Here is a 20,689-nt window from a genome sequence, read left to right on the forward strand (position 1 = left end):
GTTCTGTGAGAAACTGAAAACAAATAAAAGATGGGCTGTTATTCATTCTTTGCAAAGGCAGAAGAGACTGTGAACAAAAGAAGCAAGTAATTTTCAAATATTGAAAAACATTGTTTGTGAACCTGGAATAAATTTCAGTAACATTTAGTGTTCTCCTGTTTTCAGTTTTCAGAAAATCTAAAGAAAAGAAGGGCAAATGATTTTAATGAACTCCAGCCTCAGAGAAGGGTGAAAATCTTCAGCTGCATTCAGTATTGCTGTGAGTCTTTTGTATCTCTCCAAGATATTTTCAAGAACATTTGCTACCTGTTTCTCAGTATTAACAATCTTGCAGTCACTTAAAATGCTGTAGTTAGCTAAAGAAAAGAATTATTCAAAAATCCTCTCACAAGCCTTTTCCCATAAGGAAAGCTCTTCTTCTAGTACTTAATGAGTTTATTACCTACTACATGGAATTTAAAGAATTTATTTTCCTTATTATTTTGTGTTCTATGTTTTTTTTGAGTTTAACATTACGGTTTTAAGAAACAGGTAGGCAATAGGGCTTTTCCAGTTGGGTGGCTGAAGGGATCCATTTATGTTTTTTTTAAGTAGTTAAATTGTACCAAACCCCAAAATCAATATTCTGTTTTTATTTTATACACATAGTTTTTGTGATTGAGTAATATCCAAGTATCTTAGTAGCTGAAAACTCATGTTGACCTTTTTGCAAATTTTTGTAGCAAAGAATCTCTAGCCTTAAAAGATAGACTAGATCAGTCTTGGAATGGTAATAAAAATCATGGCTAAGGCTGACCCTTTTTCTTATTTATTTCCTGTGTGGAATTGAAATGTGTCTTCAGCAATCTTAGGGTCTTCACAGAGAATCTCTTGGTGGTAGGGTTCCACTGGAGCCAAGTAGGCAGGAAAATTTGATTAATAGCTCAAATGTCTTTGTGACTGTGATGGTAGGAAAAAGAAATGTGTTTTACAGAAGAGGTGAAACCTTCTACATAAAATACCATTAGGGCATAGAGGTTGACTGTGTTGTGTAGAGATACCTGAACAAATTGGTAAAATATGTAGGAACACTATTTGTGGTGTAGTATTTTGTGTGAGTAATGTGTTTAGAAATTACTTGTACTGCCACATCTGCAGGTCTCTGCACTGGGCTATGCTGAATACAGGTGAAGTGGTGATTCCTTGGGAACTGCAGGTCAGTGAACTACAGTCCAGATTCAGAAATTTTATTCTCTCTGTGAGAAATAGATTTCAAAGACCACACTTAGGTGCTAATAAGTTGAGGAAACTATTGAATCCTAATAGTATTGCTGCCTCAGACTTGGATTCATCTTTGAGAAGGTTTGTATAGCCAGTAGCACTTACTAAAGGAATTTAGATAGAACATAGATAGCTTTTAGTTCTAGTTACTCTGCAGATTGTATTCTTCTGAAAATGGATGACAAAAGCCTTCATTTGGTTATCTTGAAATTGGTATAAATACAGAAGAAAAAGCTTGCATCTGTTTTTCAAATATAACCAAGAGTTAGCTTGAGAGCAAAGAGAGCAAGCTTGTGGTGAAGCTAGTCCTAGTGGTGATGCAAGAGCTTCTATATGCTGAGTGACTTACAATACTGTCAGATCTATAGGTTAAAGTGCTTTCAAGGTGGGGAGAAAGCTTTCAGATTTTATTTATTTTTTATATATTTATGTATTTATGTATTTATTTATTGGAGATCAGTTGTCTCCTGATTAGATGGGGGTGACTGTAGTGTCGAATAACTAAGGTAAATGAATAAACCTGGCTGAAGTAGTCCTGCAATTCTTGGCTGCATTTAGCATCTTACTGTCCAAGGATGGAAAAGAAGCAGTGAATGTGTGCTTATAGTGCTGGATCATGTACAGTGCAATGGTTCAGTTCCTTGGCAAGGTGAGGAGCAGTCTGTCCCCTGCAAAGTCTCTGATTCAAATCCAGCTTCTTGTGTGTGTGCCATTTGGTAAAGAGAAATCAAGCACAATTTAATTATCCTTTTAGTCCTTGGATGTATCTGCAGTATCCTTGGGCTCGGACATTGGAGGGTAGGAGTGGGTGCTTCAGGCCATCTTTATGCCAGTCAGCATTTTTTGGATGAGTGTTTCTCTGTTCCCAGCTCAAGGCACTGATGAATAGCTTCTACTTGTTGTATCATTGAATGGCTTTTAATCTTAGCACTGTCATTCTCAAGAATTCAAAGTCTAAAAGTCAATTCCCAGACATCAGTAATCACATTTATTCAGACATTCCCCAGTAGGAGTCATAAGCCTGGTGTTAGATTATGTTTTCAAGATTCTCTCAGTAATCTTCAGCCCTATAAACTTTATTCTTTTTGTGAGGTGAGAGCTTCAGATACAGTTTTATTCCAGGAGATACATTTGGTGACAGGGAAGGAAACCCTGATTGGTTTATTTTGGCTATTTCATACCTTAAAATGTGTTTATTTTCATGGCTTACCTGTGATTGCAACATGACTATTCTCTAGTGTTAGAGCCTGAGTCAGCATTTTTCTTCCTAAATCAGTCTGTGTCTAATTTTGATTGAGAAACTCAGTTGATATTAGGGATCCTGCTTTCCCATTGAGTCTTCTAGAGGTGTACTAACAGTAATATATTTAAATGTTATTATTTGCTATGTGGTCCAAATGTAAAAGCAAGCTAGATGGCTTCCATGTGGGTTAGAGGCTAGGAATCTAAACTAATGAAAAAGTAGCTGGACTAAAAAGAATGTAGAAGTGTTCTGATACAGCATATAAGTCAGAATAATACAGGAAAATACCGTAATTCAGATTTCCCCCAGCAAGTTAATTTTTTAAAATTTTGCCAAGTGTCTAGTGTAAAATAATATTGTTTTGTTGGACATAGGCAGTTTAATTTTATCACCATTCTTTTGCAGAGTTGATTGTCCCTTTTATGTCAGCAAATGTTGCTTTTGCTTGTTTGAAAGTTCATAACAGCTGGAATCAAATGCTTTACTCTCAAACAAGAGTGACTATTCAGAAGTTAATCTCCGATCCTGCTGGTACCAGCAATATTTAATGTCTTTTAAATAATTAAAAATGCTAATGTGAGATCTTGTAGATAAAGTGCATAGTTAAAGCAATTAACAACATAATATCTAGTCAAATGAATTGTTTGATGAAAGTTCTCTTCCACTACCAAAAAATCCCAAAACAAGCAATACCCAAACCTGTGTAATACAAGCTTGATAACTCCATGCTCTGCTAAAAGGATTGTGGACCTTTCAGTTTTAGAGCTTTGACTTCTCTGAGTACTTTAATAACATTTTAGGAATGAAGGGACTATTTTGGCCTTACACATGTCCATGCAGAAGAGATTTGGAGGAAGAGCCTCACATCAAGGCTCTCTTGTAGAGTTTTGTTGCTACCATATCCAGGAAAATATTGATTTTTTTTCTGGGATATGACAGTAACAGTAATTGGCCACTGTTGTCCCTTTGATGATTCATGGTTTCCTTTTGTTTTGGTTTTCTTCTCTACCCGGCAGTGTAGTTTTTGATGGAGATGTCTGCTGTGGCCTCTAGGAGCAGTGGCTTTCTCAGACATCATAGTAAGCAGAATTATCTTTTCAGAAGCTTTGTAGTGCAACTCAATTCTGATACATCCTAATTTGTTGCCTTAACCTTTGATTATCAGAAGCATTACATTTAAAAGCAAACATTATTTCAAATTTATTCAAGATTATTTAAATTGCTTGGATTTTTTTTGGTTGATGACCATCTGTTGGAAAACTTTGAAAATACCCTCACTGAAGTTTAGTTAAAGAAAATAAATTTTTTGCTCTTTGTCAGGAGTCATGCAGGGCTCAGCTTACTCTCTGAAATAGGAATGCCTGGTGCCACTTGAGATACTGATGCAGAAGGGACTGAATGTCCTGTGTTTCCATGGTCATCTTTCTCATCACGCCAGGAAGATGGCTTATATACTCTACAGGGTCTGAAATAACAGTAAATGTTTGTATATTATCAACTGAATTCAAATCTTATTTGAGTTTAATTGGATTTTTTTTATAAAGTGCATGCTTATATTGCTCAAAAATATTATTTTTGGTTATCAAGTGAAATAATCATCACACTTCATATGAACAGTAATTGCACATCTATTACTACCAATTTTTCCTGTCCTAAAAAAAACCCCAAAAAAACCACCTACTTCCTTATGACAAAAGAAGTATTTAATGCTACATACATTTGGGTTGAATTGGTATTATTTCTAGACAGAAGTTTAAAGTATTTCTAGGCAGTTCCAATAAATGGAAAAGACTGAAACTCATAAATGTGCCCTACTTAGACACATAACACAGATCTGGAGGCATGTGTATTTGCTATGGTTTTGATACAGTTTCCCCCTTTTGCCCCTTCTGTTTCCTTTTATGAGCTAAAATGTCTTCAAGAAGATTGGAATGTAGAATGAATAGGTCATATGGGACTAATATGCTCTTGCATGCAATGCAGTGCATTTGTAGTCTTCTCAGCTGTACCACAGAGAATCACACAAAGCACAGAATTGTCGAGGTTGGAAAGGACCTCTTGACATAATTTAGTCAAAGCCCCCTATTTAAGCAGGATCAGCTAGATCAGATTGTCCAGGATGGTGTCCTGAGGTGTTGTGAATATCTCTATGAATGAAGACTCCGCAAGATCTTTGGGCAAGCTGTTCTGATGTTTAACAATTCCTCCCAGTAAATAGCACTTCCTAGTGTTCAACAGGAATTCAAAGTCTGTTAATTTCTGTCCATAATTTATAGAAGAAACAGTGTTGTAACTTGAATTATAAGTAGCTATTTGTAGCACTTAGTGGTTTTTAACAAGGTAATTATTGCCCTTAAAATTAAAAAATAAATGTTATTTTAGAAACAAAGAAACAAATGCCTTTTTTATTTTTTTCCTCCTGCTTGACACTGTTTAGCTTCCTCAAATATGGTGGGATTCTAGTGACTGGCATTCAATTTGCAAACTTCAGTTAGGCATGTAGGTCTGTCTGCACAAATTGCCTGATGTTTTTCTAGAAGTATTCACAAACCTTAGAGACTTTCTGAACGTATCAGTTTAATGTCCTGGTAGTGACAGATGCTTCAGAATGACAACTCAAGCTGCAAGTTGATTGCATGTATATAAAGGGAAGAACAAGATGTCACTTTAAGTGATAGAAAAAATCAAAAGTATACAAGTATTAAATTCTTCACTTCTGCAAGTAAGCACCTAACTTTAGCTTTATGCAGTCTTTCATAGGTGCCCTTGGGAATTTAAACAGCTTGTTTAAAAAAAAAAATATTTTACTTCTCTTTTGAAATGTAGCTTCTGGTTTGTTTGCATGAGGTTTTTTTTATTGCTTTGTGGGTTTGTTTTGGTTTTTTGTTTGTTTGTTTAAATAATCTAAGAAGTATTGATGTAACATTTGCATGAAAATAGATCCAAGTCTGTCTTTAAATCTGTGTGTACCCAAAGGATTTAAATTATGAATTCTTGGATTGTCTCTGAAAAGCAGAGAATAGAGCACATTCAAACCTGATGTTTCCAAACAAGAACTTATATGTTTCTCTATTAACCTATTTGATAGAGCTTAATTAGAGTGATATTTTACGTTAGTAAAAAGTATTTCCTTAAACTGAGTTTTTAAAGACATTGTCAAAGTTATGACTCATACTACAAATATATGCATCTTCACTGTGAGTTTTTTTAGATTGTATTTCCTGTCACCTCCCCTTCTTACTTGGTATGTCCCTTCTGCTCTGAGGGAATTTTTATTTTTTGTATTAACACTGGGTTTTAATATTAGTGGTTGATATCAGAACATTTTCTATGTAGCTGGTCTGGAATATTGAATAAAGTCTGTGTTAGAAATGAAATGTATTGAGTAAAGGATGAGAGAAAAAAAAAAGATCTATTTCAGTAAAATACTAGCATGAAATCTAGATTCTGGCTAAATCCTTGGAGAAAAAGAATACACTAAATTTATTACCAGCTTGGGCAGGACATTCAGCTGTTTACCAATGTAAGAGGTCAGGTGTCCTGATGTTTTCCCTTGCGTTCCCAGCAGATACATGAACCACAGCTTCTTCTGGTTAGAACTGTACCATTCCCAGCTGTCCTAATGCTCCAAAAGCTCACACTCCAGCAGACTGTACTCACAGGGAGCAGGGAGAAGGCCACAGTTCCCTAAATAAATCTGCCCATTGATATCCCTCTTTAGTGGAGAGCATTTTTCTTTCTAATGTTATTATAAGAGCTTTCTCCTTTGTCCAGGTAAGGTTTGTACAGTCCTCTGTGTATAGCAAAACTCCTGCAGATTTTTGTCTATGAATGCAAAAAATCCATCTGACATCTTCAGTGCCACTTTGCCTATCCCAGACCAGGGATAGTTGTCTAGCTAAGCTCATTGAGGTTATAGAGGTAGCACTGACTGTGTAAACATGTTGCTGGTGGTGAATATAAGAAATTGTGGTCTTACGGTAACAAAATATGTACATAATGGAAATTCTATCTTTCTGAAGATACAAGTTTTTTGTTTCTTTTTTAATCTGTAGAAGGCAATGTAAAACAGGGAAAAGAGATAGAAGCAGAGATGACTGTGCAGGCTTCACTGCTTATGGCTTTTGTGATTGCAGTGTGTGTAATAGAACTTAGAGATAGTCAACCCGTTCCACTTTCTCCCGCTGTTTCTCACCCACAAACGGAATTTTTCTGTAAGTCATATTTATTCTGGTCATCTAATTAGTTTTGATTTTCTCTTTCAATCTAGATTTCTTTAATGCTTAAATCAAATATATCTTTTCAGTAAAGAAGTGTTTCAATCGATCTGAATTTGTTGTAAGGAAAAGGTCTAAATTAGATGGATTTACTTCTGAACTCTAACTTCAGGTCCTGTCACTCCTACTTAAACTTCTAAGTCAATTATGAAAAGCTATGTGTAAAAATTCCTTTTATACTTGAAGCACCTTAAAGCTAAACAGTAATGTAGGCATCCTTGTAATACAAGAGTTTATGCTGGCTTGGCATTAGCCAGGCTTTTAGAAGTTTTGATACAATTTAAGTGTAGAAAAGGGGCCCTAAGGGAGTTCAGACATTCATATTTTAAGAAGTGATGGAATTAGGAATACCTGTGCCTTTTGTTATAGTCAGCTGATTGTAGGGAACTTCAGTTTTGATATTGGAGCACATAGCTTTTTGCCTTTTCCAGTATTCTTAGTTTCATGAGCATGTAACCCTTTGATACTTTCTTAAAGGAAAACTAAAAAAATCTTGAAGAGCTGTACCAACTGAATGGAAGAGCAGCATGATGGGAACCATTAGCACTAAGATAAGTAAACTGTCTGAAATTATTGACTATAACCCATCACAGTTATCAGAAAGGGAAAGCAAATGTTCTGCAGCTGTTTCTCCACACAAAAAGGTGCAAGACTTCGAGATCTTGATTTCTAGTCTAAAACCTAGATGGAATGGGCTTTAAAAGACATTGATTCTTTTATTTGCTTTCTTCTCAATCTGATGGTTTTGTCACACACACATTTTAGCCCAGGATCTTCCCTGCCCTTGTCTCTGTCTTTCTTCTGTGTACTTTCACAGTCTGCTCTCCTGAGCATTCAGTCTTCTTGTCCAGCAATTAGAATTATTCCCTGATGACCTTTTGCTTCTCTTCCTATGATTGCACTGTAGAAAAAGACATGCTTCCTATTATATTTTCTCAGATATCAATCTGATTTTGGTATTGTGTACTATTCCACTGTTTCCCCATCCCCTTTGCAAAAGAGAAAACCCAAAAATAACTGTAGCAGGTCTTCATCACCAGCTTCCTTCATGCTGTTTTTGTTTCCTCTTCCTACTTCTTTCCCTCTTGGCCTCATCAAAGTGTGTTTCATTATCACAATTTAAGCCCAATTTGCTTAAAGCTGTCAGAAATCTTTTGATACCCATTTTTCTTAACAGAAAGGTGTTTGCAAATATTTTTTCTCTTAGATTGAAGAGTGGAGGAAGAGTCCATAAGTCAATTATGTGTCTAGTTCTGGGGTCCTCAACACAAGGAATGGTGAGTTGTTAGAAAGAGTCCAGGTCACAAACATGGTCAGAGGGCTGGAGCACCTTTCCTGCAGAGACAGGCTGAAACAGTTGGGATTGTTCAACCTGGAGAACAACTTGGAGCATGGCGTCTCAGTGGCCTTAGAGTAAGGGGCCTTATAAAACAGGAGGGAGACTGACTTACAGAGCCAGGTAATGATAGGAAAAGGGGGATGGTTTTACAGGGTTTAGGTTAGATGCCAGGGAGCAATTCTTTATTCAAAGGGCCAGGGGGTACTGGAACAGGTTGCCCAGAGAAACTGTGGATGCTCCATTCCTGAAAGTGTTCAAGGTCAGGTTGAATGGGACTTTGGTCTAGTGGATCCTGCCCATGGGAGGTGGGGTTGGAACTAGATGATCTTTAAGGGCTCTTCTAACCCAATCCATTCTGTGATTCTTTGATTCTGTACAGGGTAAAATTGATAGGGATTTTAGTGATCAGATACTCCATGACTTGAATTTTTTTTCAAAATAGAAATATGGAGGTCAGTAACCTGTTGCATTGTTTTGATGTTTATAGAACTGCTGTTTAGTTGTACTTTTATGTACAGACATTTTTCCCCTCTGATTCCTGGCTTTGAAAGCACCCACTGGACACAGAACAAGTATTTTACATTACTGTAATTATGCTGTAAGGGGTGGAAAACCCTTTCTTTGAAATACTGTCATTGTCCGGAAAGTACAAGTTATATTGAAGTATAGTTCTGCCACCCTGTGGCTACTGAAGGCCATTCTTAGAAAGTACATGTTTACTTAACTGCTGGTAGTCACAGCCTTTTATTTTTAACTTCATTAATGCAATTGCAGGTCCCATAGAGCTGTATAAACTCTGTGTGATTTTATTGAAATATATAAATAGTTGTTCACTGGAAATGCCATATAGACACATAACTGATCACCTCAGTTATACAAGACTATACACTAATAAGAAATCACACTTTTCGTAATATTTTATGTGTTTTTTAATGTTTTGTTCTTAGATATGAAAAGTTCATGTGGCCCAATTGTCAAGATTGTAGATTGCAGTACAGTATATTCCTATCTGGTGTAGTCTATATGCAGATTTGAAGTAGTTTCAAAAACATGTTTAAGTACTCTTAATCTCTAGAAAATAATAATTGTTGTGTTCAATAAAAGCATCTCGATGGTTGTGAAAGTTAAAAATCTAAGACATATGTGAATGAGGCCCTGGTGAAGTAGACACCATTTCTGATCACACCTTGCTATTGTATGTCCCTTTCCATGTTTGTTTCTAAAGTTATCAGGAGAAATAATGATGATCTTTCTAGTTAAATTTCTGTTGCATTCCATTATAAAAAATTCTGACTTGATTTAGAGAAGCCTTCCACATTTGTGGACCTATTAGAGCAGATCCAGAGGAGGGCCACAAATATGATCAGAAGGATGGAGCACCTTTCCAGTGAAGACAGCTGTGAGCTGGAGCTGTTCAGCAGTAAAGAAGACAAGCTCTGGGTGACCTTTCAGCAGCCTTCCAATACCTAAACGGGGCTTGTACGAAGGTGAGAGAGGGGCTTCTTACAGGAGCATGTAGTGACAGGACAAGGTTCATGGGGCAAAATGTTTAAAACTGCAAGAGAGCAGATTTAGATTAGATGTTAGGAAGAAATTCTTTACTCAGAGGGTGGTGAAGCACTGGAACAGAGTGCTTACCCAGAGAATTTCTGATTGCCCATGCCTGGAAGTGTTCAAGGCCAGGCTGGATGGGGCCCTGAGCAAACTGGTCTAGAGAGTGGTGTCCTTGTCCCTGGCAGGTGGCTGGGACCTAGATGATCTTTAAGGTCTCTTCCAACCTAAACCTTTCTACGATTTTGCGACAAACTTGACAGATTTTCTAAAAAAATAAGTTTAGACTTGAAGAACAGGGTTCTTTGTTTTTTTTAATCCAATGAAAATGCAAATCAAATTCCAAAATAACATGCAGTTACAAACTACTGAAGTCACCCTGTCTTTTATTTCCTTTTTATGACATCTAGAGGAAAAATCTTGAAAGCATAGTTTTGCAAAGTAACAGAGATTTTCATTTATACCAGCAGCAGAATGCCTTAAAACTGACCAGAAACCTTTTGACTTGTCCCTTAGAACAATGGTGAGCTCAGTGTATGGATTAGATACTTCATTTTGAGATTGTTTTGCATATTTGTTGCCTATCTTTCAGAAAGATGAGAAAATAAGTTCATAGAAAAATAGAATAGTTTGGGTTGGAAGAGACCCTTGAAGGTCATCTTGTCCAGTCTTCTGCCATGAGCTGAGATTTCTTCAATGAGATCAGGATCAAGTCGTAATATTGTTCTCCCAGCCATGCTTAATGAATCTGCTGGAAGTTATGTCCTACTCCTTTGAGCAGGTGAGTAATTAGTATCATAGCTTAAATGACAGCAATAATGAGTGCTCTGAAAAGCTAAGATGATAGTGCATTAAGGTGTGTTACTACAGTTGTATAAAACTGTTATCTTTTTTTGAATGAAATAAGTGAAACTTTGTGCACACATCCTGGAAGGAAAACTTGTCTTCAAAATCATCAGCCTTCATCTCTGTAGTTTTCAGTTGGGTTACATGATTATCTATGGTTTTATCACTGGAATGCAACAACCTCTTTCTCAGGTGGTAGTTTAGGTAATATATGCCTTAAGTTACACAGATGACCACGAGCCTGGCTTTTTATTTATCTGAATGTATATTCAGAAGAAAATCTTCTGAAAGCTGATATATTGAGATCTATCTATCTATCTATCTATCTATAGATATAGATATATAATGCTACAAAGAAGATATAAAGGCATAAAGATGTTCTACTAATACAGCCTTTAGCCCTGTTATTTCATTTTATATTTTTGTGGTTTAAGTTCTTAATTATTCTGTGAAGTCAGGTGATAATTTGGTAGAAATAGAAAATAAACCTCATTATTCTAATTGACTATAGCTGATGGCCTGAAGATGGCAATGACCTTACCAGTCTCACAAGAAAGTAGTTTGTAATTAATCAGAAGACTGTAACAGTTTGATTTTTTTGTGGTTTTATTTTATATTTATTTTGCTGAATTTTTTCTTGAGGTGTTTTGACTGACTTTTGTTTTCCCAAACAAGTCCCAGTTTTCAATTTTTTTATTTCCTTAATTTTGTAATTTATATTAAATCTAAGGGGTACTATTAAAGCTTTTTTTTTCAAATTCACTGTATTGAGGCACTAAATTAGTTGACCAACTTGTGTTTGAGCTGAGTGATGATTTCACTGACAACATTGGGTAGTGGCAGAGTTTTGATTACACTTGACATTCTTGAACAGTTTTAATGAAATGAGAAAAATAGGTCAATTCTCAAAAATCTCAATGAAAAGAGGAAAAAATTTTGTCTCCCAGGCATGTGAGAAAAGTCTGTTAATATACTCAGAAGAGCAGGTTTGCAGTCAAACCTTAAATCTGTTTCCAAAGTGTTTTCCTTTTGACAAATTTGGCAGAAATGTGATTTAAAAAAGTAGAAGATAATGTATTTTATTTTCTGTGAATTAAAACCCCATAGTTTTGTTTCTGAAGAGACTCTTACTTTGAGAGAAAGTGAACTATAGCCTGAAAGGATGATTTATTTTGACTTACTAAAACCACAGGCAGAAGCAGAAGCTTTTGTGAATAAGGAGCCAAGCTAGAATAGAAAATGCCATGGTCTTAATGGTCTAGTTCTGTATTCCATAGCAGCCTCTCTCAGGATGTGCTATGATGCCATTCTGGAATGAAATTAATATAGTGTACTTCTGTTAGCTTTTCCATGTTGTATTTTCTTTTTTTTTTAAAAAAGGCCAAATTTAAACCAGATATTTGGAGCTGTCAAAGTGAAAATACCATTTCATTGCATACAAATGCTTTATCTTCATGACTTATCCAATTTGTTCAAAATTTTAGTTTTTTGCAGGAAATAGCTCATCATCCCTTCACTTTGTCCATGCATCTAGCTTGAAGTGGTGTGGGTTTAAATGGAAGTGTTTTTCAATACTTAAAATACACACTTGGAAAAGGAGTGACTTGAGGGAAAGCAGATAACTAATTAAAGATAACTGCTTGAAAATGCAAAGTATCTTTAAATGATTTATATATTCAGTATTTTTAGTTTTTTTAACCAGTTCTTGGGCATATGAATTTTAATAAATTTCTATGTAAAATAGTTTGGCACACAGCAGATATAATGTAATTTTGAGTTATTGTTTTCCAACATAACAACAGTCATAATTAAGAATGTTACTAAATATATCAAAATGAAATATTGCTATCTGAAAAGATACATTATATATACTCAGAGAAATGAAAAAAAAACCCACATTTATTGTGATCTTTTATGAATCAACAACTTTTTATGGTTACTGACAAGTGAAATGAACTCTCAGAATGTAGCTAAAAGCTACCTATGTGAAATGAGATTAAAATCTGTGCTTAAATACTCAGAGTTTGGCTACATGGTTTGAGTGAGCTAAAATTAATTACTTGAAATATATTCTTGATAAGCAGCATTGTTTTAAGTAATGTGGTAATTGATAAATGAGTAGCTTTCCCAATTCAAAGTAAAAATTTAAAGAAGAAATTAGAGAGCTTTTCATACATTGGAGAACTTCAAAGGCAGAGCAGTACTTAACTAATGCAGTACCATTCTGTGAAGTTTAGTGGTAAACAGAAGATCAGCAAGTTTATTTGTGATCAACTAGGTGAAAGGTGCCTTAAGTGGTGCCAGTGTAAAGGACTGCACAGCTCCCAAAGTCTCACTGCATCCTGCACTGAGATGTGTAACAGATCTCCCCAGAGAGGCAGGTCAGTCTCCTGTCACTCTGAGGCAGCAGGGGCCATTGTGAGGAGCACAGCAGTGGCTCCTTGAAGACATCCCCAAGGGTTCTTGGCTCTTCTACCTCCCTCCAAATGTGGATCATCACAAGAGCAGAAACTGCATCTGACTGCAGTGAAGATTTATGTGTTGGCTGCCTGCATCTCAGTGAACAGTTTGAAAGATATTTAGCTCAAATTTTGTGTTGCAGCTTTTCACGGATAAACTATTCTCTTTATGGGATAAAAGACATCAAAATGCTCTGTAATTTTCCACCCTGTCTTTTAAAGGGGTTCTGATCCTGGCCTTGTTTGCAAGAAAACATTTCTTCTGTCTACAAAAGCATATTTTAGCATTTCTTGAATCTTGTATTAAGCTGATCTGTGTGACGTGGTAGTTGCCTGTCTTTCACTTTGATTTGTCTCACTTTTTTATTAGTCAGTCTTGCCAAAGATGTGAGGAGGGCAGAATCTCACCTCTTCCACCACAGCACAATATGTTACCTAGAACCATGGAGGCAGTCAAGAGGGGTTTTTCTGACTCCTTCATAGGTAATAGAACTCTTGCTTTCCCCTAAACCTAGGCTGGGACACAAGGGATTGGGAGTGGGATAGTTTCATAACTCCTGCCTAAGAAGTAATTACCTTAGTAAAGAAAATAGTACAAGCTTTTTATCCAATGCTATTTTATTTTTGTACACATTTTAAATCAGGATTTTTAAATAATTTCATTTTTGACCTAACAGAAATAATGCTTATATCATGTTCTGTGAGTTCACACTGAAGTTGATTGTAATTCAGTTTTTACTTACTTAAAACAAATGAGAAAATCAATGATGAAACCACCAAGGTAGTAATTTTTTTATATGAATTTGAATTATGTAGAAAACCTGCATGTTTTCAGGCACTATTAATAGATTTTCATTTCCATTATGGATATACATTTTTTACAAGTTTGCAAGACAAAATAAGCATAATTAGGGTGGAAAAAATGTTTCTTAGGTACCCGGTATAAAATACAGAGCCTGTTTATGCAACAGAATAAGTTTTGTGATGATCTGGACTATGCTTTGGGCAACTCTGTAAAATCAGGTGTGTGAACTAAAAAAAAGCTTGTTACGTTAACGGGGAGGAAATTGTGAATTTTGGGACATATAAGTTATTTTCAGAAAGTAGATTGAATATGAATTTTATTTTGATCTTCTACACCCCTCCCCCCTTAATCTAATCCATATTCCGGTGGCTCATATTTTCAAGAATTAATCAGAAATATGTTCTTGCTTTCAGTTTGTTCCTAAATGTCACAAGAAAAACAAATAACCCCCCCCCCCCAAATAAACCCACCAAAAGGATGAGAAAAGATGTAACTGAAATTCTTACAATGCTTTATGCATTCTGTGTAAAGTAGGAACATGGTATTGGCTTCTCAAGATCAATTTAAATGAATGAGACTTTTTATGGAAAAGGGCACATGCATTCTGCCAATATTTTTGGATAGTAGACTACTTTGTTTAATATTTCCAAACCAGTGTTATATCCAATTAAAATAAAGGAAGAAATACTGCCTGCTTAAATGCTTTTTTTTTAAATTAATTTTTGAACAAATAATTCCTGAACTCTACTGGTGATTTATATTAAAGAAGCGGCATAGCCTAACAGTGTGCAATGGATGCAGCAGAGTGACTCTGCATTCCAAGATTTCCTGAGAGTGCAAAAAACCTACTGTTTATTTTGCTGTGTCATAAGACTGCAACAAAAATATGTATAGAAAGACTGACATTTCATCAGGCAAACAGAGCAAACATTGTTTTGGTGTATTAGTTTGTCATAATCGTTTGCATTATGTGAGATTTCTTTTGAATTGCTTACCTTTGGAATCCCTAGATACACTGTGTTTATATAAGGAAACCCTGTTGAGGGCTTTTTTTTCCATTTAGGAATGGTGCACCATTCTCTACCAAAATACTATGTTCTTCCAGTGCTAGCTGGATCATTACTAGTTTTATTCATTTGCAAATTTTTAATTTTAGCACTTTTCTAAGATGTGAAAAAACTAATGGAGCAATAAGAAAATATATTTTAGTTGTAAAATACTATAGTATTGGGAATTATTGTTCATCACAAAATCACAAAGAGTGAAATAATATGTTATTTTTAAAAAAGGGTTTTGGCAATTTTAGCGTGTATCTCAGACCTAGGATGTAATGAGGATTTTCTGTCTGGCCTATATTTTTCCTGTTAATTTCCAGCATTAAGGAGTATTTCACTATAACAGAAGGATTTAGGTGGATTTAAAGTTTTCCATTTAAACCAAATGTCTTATCCTTAAGTTTATAAACTAATCTTTTAAACTGATTTGATTACTTAAAGTAGTTAAATAGAAAGACAATAGTATGTCTTAAACATTCTAATGCAAAGAGTTTCCTTAGGTACCAATCACAGTTTATATAATGGAGATGCATCCAGCTGTATAAAATAGAAATAAACTCTTGGTGCAAATGATTTTAGAACTGTTCTGGCACAGCATTCATGGACAACAGGTGGAAGTGCCTCCTTAACTTTTTTTCTTCATTAAGGCTAAATAATGCTTTCAAATTGCCTGTTATTAAAAACATTGAGCTGACTTAATTCTGTATGGCTAAATAAACTCAGTGCAGTATTGATTTAATGATTTACACACCAGTGTACATGGTGTACGTTTAAGTGAGGCATGCAGTGCTGGAGCTTTGGAAGAGAAAGAAAGAGTGCTGAAGTTTAGGGAAAATTGGTTTGTTATTGTAAAATCACTAAATGCAGTGTGGGACTGAATGTTTGAATGTTCTGTTAATTCTTTGTTGCATATGCCTTAATTATTGTAGAAGGAATGCTTTTCCCTGCAGGTCTTCATCCTTCCTTTCTTTGCTCTCACTTCTGCTTGTGGTTTGGAGTTGTTTTTCAGTGTGTGGGCCAGAGACTTTGGACCTCTTAAAGTTCTGAGAAAGGTTGAATTTGTACTCTACCAGTCTCTGGGTGGTGTAGCATCTCTGAAAGGCAGACATTAGTATTGACTTACGGGTGTATGCAAGAGCAGGTACATTGATCAGAAGTGTTTTTGCTTCCTTAGTTGATAATACCAACTTAATAGGCTCTGTTTTTCTGTCTCTTGAAGGAGAAGGTGAATTGTCTTAATAGAACTAGAATGGTGATCATTGATGGAGAGAGTGAAATGTTCTGAAACCACCATTGGAAAGCACTGCATGCCCATTGACTTAGTATCCCACTGAAGTGTCAGCATAAGTTCTCTATGATCTCACCCCTCTGCTCAGAATTGAAGTATTTTTGGAAAAAAGAGAAAAATACAGAAATCTTTCCATTCTTTTTTTGCTGAATTGTATTACTTCAACTGAGTTACATTAGACAATTCACACACGGTTTAAATAAGCAAAGTAGTATACTTTTCTTTTTTGACTATTCAGTTAAAACCTATTTTTCTTTTATAATTCTTATATGAAGTTGAAATGTCTTGTCAGCTGTGCTGGCTGCTACACCAGTTAAAAATCTGCTGTACAACCCTGTTTTCAATAACTTAGTTCTTTGGACACTTCAGCTGTTCTGTGTTTATTTATATGGTCACTTCAGTATTTTGCTTTTTAAAAAAACGAGCTGTTGTGTTTATAAAAATGATTGTACTATACAGCTTATATTTTCCAGAATCATTATAGCATCATAGAGTCCTTTAGATTGGAAAAGACCCTTAGGATCATTGAACATAAAAACTGTGTGTTATTCTGGGAAGTAAGCAATCACTAACTAATATGTGCCTTTGGCTTGCTCTTCTCATTGAAGGATTTTTGGTACAGTTGCTTCCCTCCTCAATATTCTTCTGGTTTTTTTTTTAAATTATGTGTTCCTGAGTTTGTGGAAAGCATTCCTCAAGGGCAGTAGGATGTTCAGATATCAGGGTGTGAATCTCTAAAAAAGTCTAGAGGAAAGGCCACAGTGAAAGTTGCTTTTGAATTGCACATCATGAAAATATTGATCTTTAAGGCTGAGGCTGTGTATGCTTTGAATTTTAATGTTCCTCTCTATTCTCTTTTTCTAGCTGGAACACTCACAGCTTTCCCTAAAGGATTATAAATTTTGATATTCAGAAGACTGAAGGATGCCATCTGAGAGGTGCCTAAGGTATAGTACTTGGTAGTGTGTAGGAAGTTATTAACATTTAGGATGATGTTTACCAAAGATTTAGTTAAAAAAGTAGAAAAAAGTAAAACTAATGATTTTGTTCATTGATAGGAATTCACATGATTAAATACATATCCTTATTATAATCTTCAAAATATTACCTTGTTGTTGCTTCTTACCTCAAGCAGGGAATACTGTGCCTGGGATTGATTGAAGGCCCAAAGTCTCTTGATACCTTATCTTATTTATGCCTTAGTTTATACTTGGAATTTTTGATTGTGGAAGCAACTGGAATTTTACATTTATGCGTCTGAAATGGTGGCTGGTGATAATTTTGGGTCTGTGTAGTGTTCCACTGTTTGGGACATATTACTTTTCCAGTTATGTGAAATGTCTTCCAAGGTTCTCTCCAAAGTCATCTTTCTGCCTTCCCTTCTGTCTCTTTCCCAGTGTAGCCTTTCTCATTTGTTTGTACTACCCATTCTTGCAATAGAGAATTTGTCACTTATAATTTAATTACTTTCTGGGAGCAGAACACGTTTCTTTCAGACAGAACACTGTACAGAATTTGTTAACTGAATTGGTTTTCTGCAGAACTTTGCAGTAGTGTGATATGCTGATGGTTCTGTTTTACATAGTAGTTAACATGCTGATCTGGGAGCTCAGAAAACTCTGCGATATGACTTGGGACACCTTATCATTCCAGTTCTGTTCCCCCTTCCCTGCCATGATTCTGCGGCAGAAGAGAATCAGAACTTGCTTGCTTTTATAGCTATTGAATTTATCAGTTGAAAATATCACTACGAATAACCAGTCATGTTATGATTAATTATTCTATGTATTTTAATTCATAAATTCCAGTCAAATTGCCTTTCATGTGTATGCATTCTTCATATGTTATTAGCACAAGGGGTACACGCAATTGATTTTTCACTTTAGTCGCTAAATTGAAAAATAGATTATGATAGAACTCAGTTTAAAATCCCGGATATATTCTATATTGAATGAAATAGTCCTCTGGATGATGGTGAAAAAAGCAAGAGGAATGAAGTTCTTGATTTACAGCACTTGGAGAGAGGCTAATAAAAACAGAAGTAAAGAGAAACCATCTCAGGGTATTGCTAATGTATTATACTTGCCCTAGTTTTAGTCACTTCGCTATAGAAATTACAGAAGAGAAATAACTGTTAAAAATAATTCTCTGGTGTTTAGCAAGTTAGAATTCTTGATAACTGTCATTTAGAATATAAGTTGGGCTGCACAAACATAACAGCTGAAGAAAAAAGAATAATTTGAATGAGTCCTTTTGAAATGTATTTAGGGCATGTCCATATGTGAAATCTAAACTGTCAGAGAGGCAGTAAAATTCAGATACACTCTGTTCCTGTGTTATTTCTCTTTGACCAGCCTTCTTCTAGAAGTAATATTTTATTTGTTGTCTCTCTAAAAGGTTAGATTAAAGCAAACAGTCTGCAAGGCAGGTCTGCAGTAGTTTACAGGTGCCTGAGGTGCAGGAGTAGGATGGGCAGAGAAAGGAGAGTATTGCAACCACACAGCTGCTGCATAGACATGTATGCAGTGAATTACATGATTGTGCTGGAAAGATGATGGGTTATTCACCCCTTTAAAAAAAAAACAAACTTCACTTTGATTTGTGCTGAGATTACTCTCTGTAAACTCACCTTCTATAAACACATAGGTGGATTCTCTGGCAATTTAAATTGGTAGTCTCACAGAGCTCAAATAATTGCATTGTTTTGTACCAGAGAGGATTTTCTGATATGTTTTGATTTGTTTCCATCTGCATCAGCAGTTATCTTGTCTCTTCCTTCTGCTATACAAAAAGGATGCTGAAATCAGACAGTCCTAGACTGGATTATATGCAGTTCATACATGGAAATATTCAGAGGTGGAGAAGGCCTTGGTATTTTAAAGTTGAACAAGCATCTTCTTCCTTTCCCCAAACACAAAACAGACAATCAAAAAAACACTACAGCTCTTCATAAATATGAATAGCCTGAAGTGATCTGAAAACATTCAGTAGCTCAGCATCAGACTTAAACAGGCCACCTGAGACCATGAAGCATCATTCTTTTTAGAGAGTAGAAGTTCTTGCACACGTACATATACCCTTTTTTTCAGTAGTGCTTCAGTTTGAACTACTTAAAGTTTTCTGGTGGTCCATTGACCTAAGACCTCTATTGTTCTCATTTAATCCTGAAATGAATTAGTCCTGTGAGTTCAGCTGACTTCTGGTACAGGAAATGAGAAATCAGAACCATTGAGGTTTTTAAATTTGAGTATATAACCAGTTTTCATAATGCTTTGTTATATTGAGCTTTTCTTCTGATGTCTATGCTGTGTAAAGATTTTTGCCTGACAGGGTTCATGACTTTTTTGCTTTCCAAGAATTATCAAACTATCTTGTCAAACTATCTTGTCTTAGAAAAAGTTGTTCTGTATTCCTGACAGAATGTGCTTGTTTTGTACATGTTTTTGGTTTTTTTTTTTTGACAGACTCTTTCCCCTTTCCCCTCTCAGTGTTCAGGAAATGCTGACAGGCCAGAGGCTTTGTCAGTCTAGTTCCCACAATGATGCTGTCCTGGCAGCTCTGAACCAACAAAGAAGTGATGGCATACTTTGTGACATTACCCTTATTGCTGAAGAGCAGAAATTCCATGCACATAAAGCAGTCCTGGCAGCCTGCAGTGACTACTTCCGAGTAAGTCCCAAGATTTTTCTCTTTATATAATAATATTAAAAATTATCATTGTGGGGGATGGAGATGATTATAGATATACTGAACAAGATTTAAATTTGAGCCTTTGGAAAATGCAGGATTATTGCACACTCGGTAGAGTATGCAACATTAAATATCCATAGGAAAGAAATGTTTAGAACATAAATCAGATTTTTAAAACGATTATTTATGGTAAGTCTTCCCCTCCTTCTGCCCCCAACAGAGATAGGCAGTGTACATCTTTCTATGAATTTAATGCCCCAGTAAAGTGAGAAAGTGGAAGATATTTTAGTATCTGGAAATTTTTGTAGAATATATGAGAGTTATGATTAGAAGATGGTGAAGAGGAGACTGAGGGAAGACCTCACTGTGGTCCTCAACATCCTCATGTGGGGAAGCAAAGGGGCAGGCACTGATGCCCTCTCTGATGACCAGTGAAAGGACTCAAGGAAACTGCATGAAGCTGAGTCAGGGGATATTTAGGCTGGATATCAGGAAAAGCTTTTCACCCAGAGGGTGGTTAAGCAGTGGAACAGGGAAATGGACACAACACCACACCCGACAGAGTCCAAGAAGCATTTGGACGATATCCTTGGGCATGTGGTGTGACTCTTGGGGTGTCCTTTGCAGGGCCAGGAGTTGGACTTGATGATACTGATGCCCCCCTTCCAAGTCAGCATGTTCTATGATTCTCTGATTAGAGTATGGAAGTATGGGCTGAGGGAGTTTAAATTTAATCTTTGCTGTGAGGCTGGTGAGCCACTGGAACAGGTTGCCCTGAGAACTTGTGGCTGCCCCATCCCTGGAAGTTCTCAAGGCCAGGTTGGATGGGACTCTGAGCAACCTGGTCTAGTGGGAAGTGTTCATGGCAGCAGGTTT

At 35.9% G+C, this 20,689-nt stretch overlaps 1 protein-coding gene across 23 annotated transcripts in view; it reads left to right on the forward strand.

Annotated features, from left to right (window-relative positions):
* The window catches only part of KLHL32 (kelch like family member 32), a 118,897-nt gene that overhangs the window by 9,047 nt on the left and 89,161 nt on the right, over nt 1–20,689 (forward strand). For 4 of the 23 annotated variants that reach the window (XM_085574892.1, XM_085574883.1, XM_085574873.1 and 1 more), the window contains 3 exons: nt 166–259; nt 16,988–17,070; nt 19,588–19,792. In XM_085574892.1, the coding sequence (XP_085431018.1) occupies nt 17,048–17,070; nt 19,588–19,792 (228 nt within the window). In that variant the 5' untranslated portion in view covers nt 166–259; nt 16,988–17,047. The other 19 variants (XM_085574880.1, XM_085574874.1, XM_085574881.1 and 16 more) reach the window with 14 other exon arrangements.

Source organism: Lonchura striata, chromosome 3 (assembly GCF_050655825.1).
Source record: "Lonchura striata isolate lonStrDom1 chromosome 3, ASM5065582v1, whole genome shotgun sequence".
Classification (NCBI taxonomy): Eukaryota; Metazoa; Chordata; class Aves; order Passeriformes; family Estrildidae; genus Lonchura; species Lonchura striata.